Source organism: Alligator mississippiensis, chromosome 3 (genome assembly GCF_030867095.1).
Source record: "Alligator mississippiensis isolate rAllMis1 chromosome 3, rAllMis1, whole genome shotgun sequence".
NCBI classification, from domain to species: Eukaryota; Metazoa; Chordata; order Crocodylia; family Alligatoridae; genus Alligator; species Alligator mississippiensis.
In genome coordinates this window covers 146,675,942-146,686,477 of record NC_081826.1, presented here as the reverse complement: position 1 = coordinate 146,686,477, position 10,536 = coordinate 146,675,942, and the positions used below count along the sequence as shown (strand labels likewise).

The 10,536-nt window shown below is 49.2% G+C and overlaps 1 protein-coding gene across 1 annotated transcript; it reads right to left on the bottom strand.

The window, feature by feature from the left end:
* Window positions 1-6,183: 6,183 nt before the first annotated feature.
* Window positions 6,184-9,531, bottom strand: LOC132249108 (olfactory receptor 2B6-like). The gene has a single exon (XM_059723484.1). It carries the CDS (start codon window positions 9,115-9,117, stop codon window positions 8,080-8,082), a length of 1,038 nt encoding a protein of 345 aa, XP_059579467.1. The 5' UTR covers window positions 9,118-9,531; the 3' UTR covers window positions 6,184-8,079.
* Between the last annotated feature and the right edge of the window lie 1,005 nt (window positions 9,532-10,536).

Here is a 10,536-nt window from a genome sequence, read left to right as displayed (position 1 = left end):
TGGTGACCTTTCTGCGGGTGTTGACCTGCCTTCGGGCACTATCTCAGCTGCCCTCTGAGCCACGATCTGGGGATGCACAAGCCAGCCATCACCCTCTACTGGGTGAAACAAGGTCTTGAAAGCACAGATTCACTTCGACAAGACAAATTATCTATGGCCACATCCTGAAAGCAGCAATGTCAGTAAACTAAAGTTAGTGATTGTTTTGATGCATTGGTGCGTGTTAATGGTTTCTTAACAAGGCCCAGGGCAACTCATTTAAAAGGCAAATAATTAATGCTGAGGAAACAGATGAGCCTCTTAGGTGACACGGATCCCAGGTGGAAGGAAAAAGATAACAAACACAGAGTAAGTTTCCAAATGAATTAACTTTTGGTTCAATTTTGTTTGTAATGATGTAAGCCTCGCTTTTGTGCTCTCTATGCAAAGTTTCATTGAAATTGGGGGTGGGAAGAAACGTGTCCTATGCATCCTTTGGCTTTGCCCACATTATCCACAACAGGAAAGTTAACTACCCATGTTGTCTCCGGGGAGTGAGACAGGAGATGGAAGAACTGTGCATCTTTCATCTTGAGATCAGAAAAAAAAGATTTGAGGCTTAATGGCAATCAACAGTGGGTGAAGTTTTGTTCTCTTTAAGAAATGGTGTCTCTTCACATGGGTGGGGAATGGACATCACAATTTAGCTCAGGTCTCTGTCAGGCAGAGCAGATTTGCTGCACCTGCTGAAAATGCCCTCAGCCTTCCAGTCATTTCAGATGCTGTTTGTGCTCTGTGCAGCTGATCAGAAGCCTTCTTTGGCCTTAGGAGATCCCATGTACGAGACAGAACTGAACATGTCTACACAGTGCACAAAATGTGCAGTAGAGTAATTATACTGTGCATTAGCATATCATGGTAAAAGCCATGTGAATGGGCCAATGTGCAGTACAATTAGTCTTTTGTGCATTAGCATCACTTAAAACACGTTCGCTGGTGCTACTGCGCAGTAGTGTCAGTTATTACACATTGAGTTAGTACCTGTTACTACAGTTATTATACTTCATGCACTGCAACCACAGTGCATCAATGCATATCTAGATGTATCCATTGTGTAGCAAGGTGCTAGCTGTCCAGCAGAGTCAACATTGTTGTCAAGTACACATGTGAGGAAAATTCCAGGCCTGTGTGAAGACAGTGACAAAACTCACCTTGACTTCAGGACAGCAAAGATTTCATTAATAACCCTATCACCATAACAGCAGGGCACATTTCCATCATTAATGGCATTAAGCTCATAAGAGACCTGGGAGGCAGCCAGCCTTCTATTGTAGTGGTGGGGTCCTGAGGCAGAAGTACATCATCTCGTGGTCACTGTTGTGACAGCTGAAAATTACGTCTGTGTGATAAGGGTGCTTGCTGAAGGCTCTCTGAAGATTAGACCAAGTGTTTTTCTGTCATTTGTTCAGATATTAAGCTATATGTTGGTGCTAAGAGCCTAATTAAAGTCTAAGATGTAGTATGAGGCCTAGTAAATTTAGCAAAGCCTTATACAAGTAGTGATGGTAGGCTCTGTGGCGTAGTTAAAATTAACCTTATCAGAAGAATGCAAGGCTTGTACCGCTATGGGTCAGTCTAAGGAGAGATGAAGTAAAAAGAATCTGAATGGCTGTAAGTTATCAGCACTGCTCAGAAGTTATAAATTGGCTGGCACATCCGGAAATCATTTAGAAGGAAGAAACAGCTCTGCGAAAGGAACTACTAATTAGCTGTTGACCTGGATCAGTGGGCCCGCGGATCTCAAGGAGCCCAAGGATTGAATACCAAGGTCCTTCCCAGCACTTCTCAGACAGCGCTGATCGGGGACACCTGACTTCGCTGAGCTTTGTGGAAAGAGAAACTTGTACATCAGGAATCAGAGGGGACTACCAATAAGTTGCCAACGTGAATTATTATCGTCTGTCATTATCTGTCTTATTATACTACGCTTAGTCCTGTTTTTGTGAAGTCAATAAACCTTTCTTACCTTTCTACCCCAGACCATACTCTCAATCCCAAACCCTCCACAGGCAGCTGGGACAATTGTTGCCCAAGTTGCCATTCACTATTACCTTTCCCACCAATTCTTCCCTGCTGCTCACAGACAGGGAAGTATAGGTGGGGAATGTAGTAGTGGATGGCCACTTGGGCAGCAGTGACCACAAGAGGATTGAGTTCAGTATCCTGAGAAAAGGAAGGATGGGGAGCAGTAGAATAAGGACCCTGGACATCAGAAAAGCAGACTTTGACTCACTCAGGGAAGTCATGGGCAAGATCCCCTGGGAAGCCTGACTGAGGGGAGGCCAAGAGAGCTGGCTGTACTTGAAAGAAGCCTTACTGAGAGTGCAGGAACAAACCACCCTGATGCACAGGAAAACTAGCAAGTATGGCAGAAGACCAGCTTGACTTAGCAGGGAACTCTTTAGTAAACTAAATCACAAAAAGGAAGCTTATAAGAAGTGGAAACCTGGTCAAATAACTAGGGAAGAATATAAGAGTATTGCTCAGGCCTGCAGGGATGAAGTCTGGAAGGCCAAAGTGCAATTGGAGTTGCAGCTTGCAAGGGATGTGAAGGGTAACAAGAAGGGTTTTTACATGTATGTCGGTAGCAAGAGGAGATCGGAGAAGTGTGGATCCCTTACTGAAAGGGGCAGGAAACCTTGTGGCAGAGGATGCAGAAAAGGCTAAAGTGCTCAATACCTTTTTTGCCTCAGTCTTCACAGGCAAGGTCAGCTCCCAGACTATCACACTGGGCAGCACAGTTCAGTCTGGGGAGGAGGTGAGCAGCCCTCAGTGATGAAAGAACAGGTTGGGGACTACCTAGAAAAGCTGGATATGCACAAGTCCATGGGGCCAGATGGGATGCACTCAAGGGTGCTGAGGGAGTTGGCTGATGTGATTGCAGAGCCGCTGGCAATGATCTTTGAAAACTCATAGTGATACAGAGACGTCCCAGATGACTAGAAGACAGCAAACATAGTGTCCATATTTAAGAATGGGAAAAAGGAGGATCCAGGGTGGTACAGACCAGTCAGCCTCACCTCGATCCCTGGAAAAATCATGGAACAGATCCTTAAGGAATCCATTTCTAAGCAGTTGAAGGAGAAGAAGGTGATTAGGAACAGTCAGCATGGATTCACCGGGGCAAGTCATGCCTGACCAACCTGATTGCCTTCTATGATGAGATGACTGGCTCGGTGGATGCAAGGAGACCAGTGGATGTGGTGTACCTTGATTTTAGTAAGGCTCTTAATATGGTCTTCCCCAGCATTCTCAGAGGCAAGCTAAGGAAGTATGGGCTGGATGAATGGACTGTAAGGTGGATGGAAAACTGGCTGTAGCATTGGGCTCAGAGAGTAGTAATCAATGGCTCGATGTCTGCTTGGCAGCCGGTATCAAGTGGAGTGCCCCAGGGGTTGGTCCTGGGGCCGTTTTTGTTCAATGTCTTCATCGATGACCTGGATGATGGCATAGAGTCATCTCTGCAAGTCTGCAAGTCTGCAGACCCTCTGCAAGTCTGCAAATTACGCCAAGCTCGGGGAAGTAGTAGATACACTGGAGGGTGGGGCTAGGATTCAGAGTGACTTAGACAAATTGGAGGATTGGGCCAAAAGGAATTTCATGAGGTTCAACAAGAACAAATGCAAAGTCCTGCTCTTAGGACGGAAGAACCCCACGTACCGGTACAGGCTGGGGGCAGACTGTCTGGGCAGCAGCTCTGCAGAAAAGGACCTAGTGGTTACAGTGGACAATAGGCTGAATATGAGCCAGCAGGGTGTCCTTGTTGCCAAGAAGGCTAACAGCATACAGGGCTACATTGCTAGGTGTGCTGCCAGTAGGTCAACGGAAGTGATTATTCCCCTCTATTCACCATCAGTGAGGCCACATCTGGAGTACTGTGTTCAGTTTTGGGCCCTCACTACAGAAAGGATGTGGACAAATTGGAGAGAGTCCAGCGGAGGGTAACAAAAAGGGTGAGGGGGCTGGGGCACATGACTTATGAGGAAAGACTGAGTGACCTGGACTTATTTTGTCTAGAAAGGAGAAGACTGAGAGGGGACTTAACGGCAGCCTTCAATTACCTGAAGTGGGGTTTGAAAGAGGGTGGATGAATGGACTGTAAGGTGTTCCCTGTTCTCAGTGGTGTCAGTTGACAGAACAAGAAGCAACTATCTTAAGTTGCAGCAAGGGAAGTTTAAGTTAGATATTAGGAAGAATTTTCTGACTAGGAGGGTAGTAAAGCACTGGAACAGGCTACCCAGAGAGGTGGTGCAATCTCCAACCTTGGGGGTTTTCAAAACCCCGCTAGACAAACCTTTGGCTGGGATGATCTAGTTGGGGATGAGCAGGGGGTTGGATTAGATGATGGAACCTGGCTCCGCAGGGGGCAGAGATCAGCGGGTGGGCAGCGGCACCAAGAAGACCCCCGGCACAGATCTCTGCTCCCTGAAGAACCGAATTGCACGGCAGGGACCAGCAGGGTTGCTCACCGCTCTGCACTGCTTCCTTGCCCCATGACCTGGCATGACAGGGATCAGAGATTCACTCCAGGGTCTCCTTGTCTCCATGAAGTCCAGCGGCCCTCCCCATCCCCCAGATGAGCCACCCACGGCCCTGTCCTGCTTCTCCCTGGGGCGCTGTAGGCCTTGGCCCAAACCCCACCTGGCTGGGCAGTAGCCCTGGTGAGCTCCTGGCAGTCTCCTTTCTTTAGTCTGCTTGTTTTCAGGACTGATGGATCTGTCTGGGCACACGGTGCCCCCAACCGAGTGTGAATCTGTGGGGCAGCCTCTGGGTCCATTTCCAGTTCGCTGGCTGCTCCCTCCAGTCTGTGGCCATGATCCCTCCCTACCCGCACAGCCCGAGGACTGGAAAGCGCTGGCCCATGGGGCAGCCCTGGCTGAGGTGAGGACTAGAGCCCAGTGGCCCTGGTGTGAGGAAGGAGAAGGGCAATGCCAAGGAGGGTGGAAGAGATGGCTGTGATGAGAGAGCCGAGTGGCTGTGGAGAAAGGGGCAGGTGCTTTTCCCCCCTAGGGGACCCCAACTCTGATCTGCCTCAGGGGAGGGCATTGCCCGGCTTTGGAGTAGGCATGGGGTGAGGGGCCTCCCCCTCCTGGGCTCAACTCAGCCACTCTCCCGGCACACCACCAGTGATGGCTGCTCCAACCCCGGCCCCTGCGGGACAGTTGTGGTTGTGGCCTGGGGCCCAGGTCAGGATCAGAGTTGTGGCAGGAGCCAGAGCCACAGCAGCTGCCCTGTCCCTGCACCGTCTCCTGCCAGGGTCACCCTGTGGCAAAAATGTCTCATGATCTCACTACACAAAAGGCCTCACAGCTGAGAACTGAAAATTGTTTCTTTTTCTCTTCTTTCTTCCTGCATTAGATAATCAGTAGCATAATAAGGAACAGTCCGAACAAATGTTCGGTTTGCGATAAGGCTGATTCCTGTGGGAACACAAAGATTAGTTACTGCCTGCTTTGCACATAAATTTTGCAACCCTTGTTACTTGCTCGTTTTAGGACTACGCATGTACTAAACTTTGCAGAAAAACGTAGCAAATCACAGATTGCCACAATGGAATCTTGTTCATGAGAGGTATAAAAATGTAACTTCGGGCGTGGCTAGGCGTCGACTCGGCTTTGAGCATTGAACTCCCTTGTCGATCTGTTTGCAAACAAATAAACTCAAGATGGATCCAGCCTGAGTGTGTGTGACTCTCTCCTTGAGGTATATTGGAAAAGCCTCCAGGGGCACGAAACTAGCCGTTTGTGCAACAACCCCACCACACACCCCCTCCCTCGCACTCACCCGGGCCATACACTACACGATCTCTCCCTCTCTCCTTCCACCACCACCCTGCGCTCACGCCTGCACTACCCCTGCTGCATGAGACATCCTGTCCGTGACCCGGGCCGGCAGCCGGACCTGCAGCAGCCTCCTGCCTCGAGCTGGTACTTGAATCCAAGTGAGGGTTTTCAGTCTCCATGTTGAATGGGGAAAAGCCTTGTTTTGGATTTGAGTAAATATGGTATTGATATTGCCACACAGCTGATTGCCTCTTAAACGCCTGATATACTGGTGTAGTATAGATTTAGCAACCCTTGTACAGATCAAGACAAACAACAACTGCCAAACACTATAACAAGTTTAATGGAGAAAACATGCACAGAAAAATACACTAAGGTGCACAGAGCGCACACAATGCATTTATTAGATTGGGAGACCAGGGTGCAAAAAGAGAGGGCAAGAGAAATGTGATTGGACCCTTGCCTATGCCAAAAAAGAGGGACTGTGCTCATAGGCCATTTGCACCCAGACACAACAAGGGCACCATTTTGCAGCTGCAGCGTTAGTGCAGCTCAGATCAGACCCCACAGAGCATGTGCGAGAGGTGAAGCAAGAGCTTGTGAGCTTTGCCAGATGGAGCCAAAAATGGTGGAGCTGCAGGGTCACTGGGACGTGTACAGGAGGGCACAGCCCAGGCCTTGTGACACTTCACCTCATCTTGCACACCCAAAAGTATGAGGTCAAGCTGCTTGAAAGCAGAGGTGCTCTGCTACAGCCAGCTTGCATGGTGCAAGAGAGAGGTTTTTGCTATAGCATGGTGTAGGCACAGGTTTTCATTGATTTCATAGATATTAAGGCTGGAAGGGACCTCGCAAGATCACCTGGTCCAGCCACCCACCCAAGGAGCAGGAAGTCATCTGGGGTCAGACGATCCCAGCAAGAATCCAAGTGTTTCTTGAAAGTGTCCAGAGCGGGTGTTTGCCCCACATCTGGAGGGGAGTCTAGTCCAGACCCTGGGGACTCAGACAGTAAAGAAGTTGTTCCTTAGGTCCAGCTCAAAATGGTCTTCCAGGAGTTTGTGGCTGTTGGATCTTGTCTTCCCTTGGAGTGCCCTGGTGAGCAGAGCAGAGGTGCTAGAAGAAAAACCTGCTACTGCCACAATAATCCCAATTCAAGGTTCTCACACCCTCTCTCCAAGACACCTTCCATGGCAGGAATCGGTGTCTTTAAGGGTGTCCACCACCTGCATCTGCAGACAACGTTTGATCTGGAGCTACCTCTCAATTGCAGCTCCTGCCACGACACTGCCCACTCTCTCCCACCAGGGCAGTTTTCAGAAGTGTCTGCTCCTACCCAGACTTTGTTTCCTCCAAGGAAAAGATGGACAAGATCAGAGATTTAACAGCCTCTGTGCAACAGTCAGACAGACAAAACAGATCGTAAGAGAGAGAGAAAGAGAGAGGGGGAGACAGAGAAAGGGACATTGTACAGGCACAGCTGTCTAGTTCTCTACCCATCTCCCCCACAGGTACCGTGAGCAGTCCCAGCTTTTCTCAAAGCCCCTCGCTATTTCTGCAGTCTCACATCTATTTATTAGCCAATTCTCTGCTCCAAGTGGAAAAAAGTATCCTGCTATGATGTTCAGTCCCTTTGACTTTTCAGTCCCCAGCCTGGGAATTCAGTGGGAGTTGCAGGAGTCCAGTCCCTCACAGTATGGGGTTCCACATCTGCACCTATTACTGACCCGGGAAGGTCCAAGAGTCATCAGAGAGAGCAGCAGGCACAAAAAGGAGATCTAAGGGAATCCCCGCTCTCATGCTGAGGTGTTGCTAGTGAGGACTAGAATAGACTCACGGGACTAACATTTTGGTGGCTTCAACAGGCTGTGTCCCAAGCACTCCAGTTGAGTGAGTCAACAGAGACGACGGAGGGGATACAAAATGGGATTTGGAAAGCGTCCCAACTCACCTGCAACTTCAGATGAGCTGGGACAACCAGCATCCTATGCTGTGCCTGCTGGAGGGTTCTCCTGGCCAAAAGTGTGGGATTCTTATAAACACAACCAAAATGCCCACCAGCTCATCCTAGGACCGCAGCACTCGCATCTGACTGACACGGCACCCTAACAGGACCGATGTTACAAGACAGTGGAATAATTCCAAGTAATGAACTCTTTGAGCCAGGTGACCCTTTGATGACGCGCAATTGCAGAAATCCCGCACCCCCCCCCTGCACTATGTGCAGGGACTGTCTCCCAAACATACAGTGAGATCAACACTAACTGCTGCTGTCCTGTCCTTTCCTTACGCCCAAGGTTTTATAGGGGGCGCAGTTGAATCTGATTTCACAGCTGACTCCCATCTCCGTCCCAGTAAAGGCCTCGTACCTTTGTAGCACTCTGCCCAGGGCTCCCTTCACCTCCCTGTTGCGCAGACTGTAGATAAGGGGATTCAGCATGGGGTTGAGAACAGCGTAGAAGACAGAAACCACCTCGTCCTTGTCTGGGGAGTGCTGTGCCTGGGGCTGCATGTACATGAACATCCTCGTCCCATAGAATATGGTCACCACAGTCATGTGAGAGGAGCATGTGGAGAAGGCTTTCTTGCGCCCCACAGCAGAGCCAATCTTCAGTATAGCCCGAATGATGCCAATGTAAGAAATCAGGACAAGGAAGAGAGGGAACATGAGGGTGAAGAAACCCCCTATAAACATCATTTTCTCTGTGCTGGAGGTGTCCGCACAGGATAACTTGACCAGGGCTGGGGTTTCACAGAAGAAATGATTGATGACATTGGGGCCACACAGCACTGGCCACAAGAAAGGTGAAGGAATGGCTGTTGCCAGGATGCCAATTGCCCATGATGCTGCTGCCAGGTTGATGCACACTCTCCTGTCCATGACAGTATTGTAGCGCAGGGGGTTGCATATGGCTACATAGAGGTCAAAAGCCATCACCATGAGGATGAGGTATTCAGTGGAGCCCAGGAACAAAGTGATGCAGACCTGCGCTGCACACAGCTCATAGGAAATGCTCTTGCTCCCTGTCAGGATGTTAGTCAGCATTTTCGGGACCACAATAGAAACATAGCACAAGTTCAAGAAGGCCAGGTTGCTGAGGAAGAAGTACATAGGGGTGTGCAGTTGAGAGTCCAAGGAGGCCAGTGTGATTATAGTGAGGTTTCCCAGCACAGTCACAGCATAGACCAAGGAAAACACCACAAAAACGAGCCACTGCAGCTCTCGCTGGTCAGAAATTCCCAGCAGAATGACCTCTCTGCCCATGCTGTGATTCCTCTTTCCCACCTTGCTCTCCATGCTAGACCCAGAATTGCGTAGGCCAAATGTGGACGGACATATATGCACAGGCCTGCAGAAAGGGACAAAAGGAATTGTGGGTTAGAATGACAGCATGGGAATAGACCCTGATGTTATTAAATGTTGCACGACGGGTAGGGGAAAAGATTGAACCTGTCACCTCTTGAGTTGGACACACAGGTTTTAACTATGCAGTTTGAGAGACCTCCTCTGCATATCAGCTGGAAAAGGGAGACAAAAATCCTGTTGGGACTTGGTGGATGTTGAACTGAGCGGTGACACACGGCCAGAGGTGGAAAGAACGCCCAGGTCTGAGTGTGGTAATCATTTACAAAGACTACCATAAGCATAATATGCCCAGTGCATCAGAACTGACCCCAGATTATACCTAGCTCATGCATGCAGTGTTTGCATTCAGCACAACAAAAAACAAATGCTGTGTATGATATTCTCTCTTGATTTTTTTCCTCCGTCTTCTCTCAATCAAAAAACAACCTTGCTCTTGCCCTAGCTTCCCGGAGTACATGCTTTGAGAATTTCATTCTAGATCACCAAACGAACCAGCCAAGAAACACTCCGCAGGACCATGACTTCCTGCTTACACGTGGAGCAGCCATTTACCTGCAGCGGTACTTCCCAAAGTAAGGAAGGGTGAGAGATTTTGGCTCACAGTGAGTGAACATAGGGAGCTCTGTAGAGCTGATGATATTTTAGTGGGGTGATTTGCTCTTCTCACTTTCCTCTCTGCACACCACAGGGTGTGCCAGACTGCCATGGCCCCTCACACACTCAGCACCCCTGCCATCCTGAACTGTTCCATGCACCTCAATGGAGGAAGGGGCTATCCAGAATGAGTTTGGGTATCCAAATTTGACTGTAAGAGACCAGAGATGAGAGAGCATCCCATATCCTGGACTGGACCCTAGGCAGAAAGGTGACCTGTTTGTGAAGGTACACTGCACATCCTTCTTCTGCCTTTAACTTTGAAGAGTCTGCCAGTGCTTTCTGTGCAGCGTTAGGGGAAAAGCCAAGAGCAGGAAGTGACTGATCACTCGAATGTCTCAAGTAACATTAGGACCATGTTGCCAAAGCAAGTCTGACTTTTGATTCAGAAAAGCAGAATAGCTCTGGTTTCTGAAGTGGATCATGGCAGTGCTGTTCCCCTGCAGATGTGCCTGGCACACACACGAGAGCACTTGCTGCAGTATGGAGGAGACTTGGTGAGACTCGGTGCTCCTCGTAAGGAACAGAAAGCAAAGCCTCACACAGCAATCTTGGAAAAGATTATGGATCTCACTTCTGCTCCGGACACACCCTGGCCATGCATAGCTCTTTGTATACTTGGGATTTGTTAGACTCACAGGACCACAAGCTGTGGGCTCAGCCCCTCATTGAGCTGTGTCCCAGGGAAGTCATTTG

What these genes read in the sequence shown, in the direction of transcription:
- LOC132249108 (XM_059723484.1), bottom strand. Translation starts at nt 9,117, where the DNA reads ATGGAGAGCAAGGTGGGAAAGAGGAATCACAGCATGGGCAGAGAGGTC.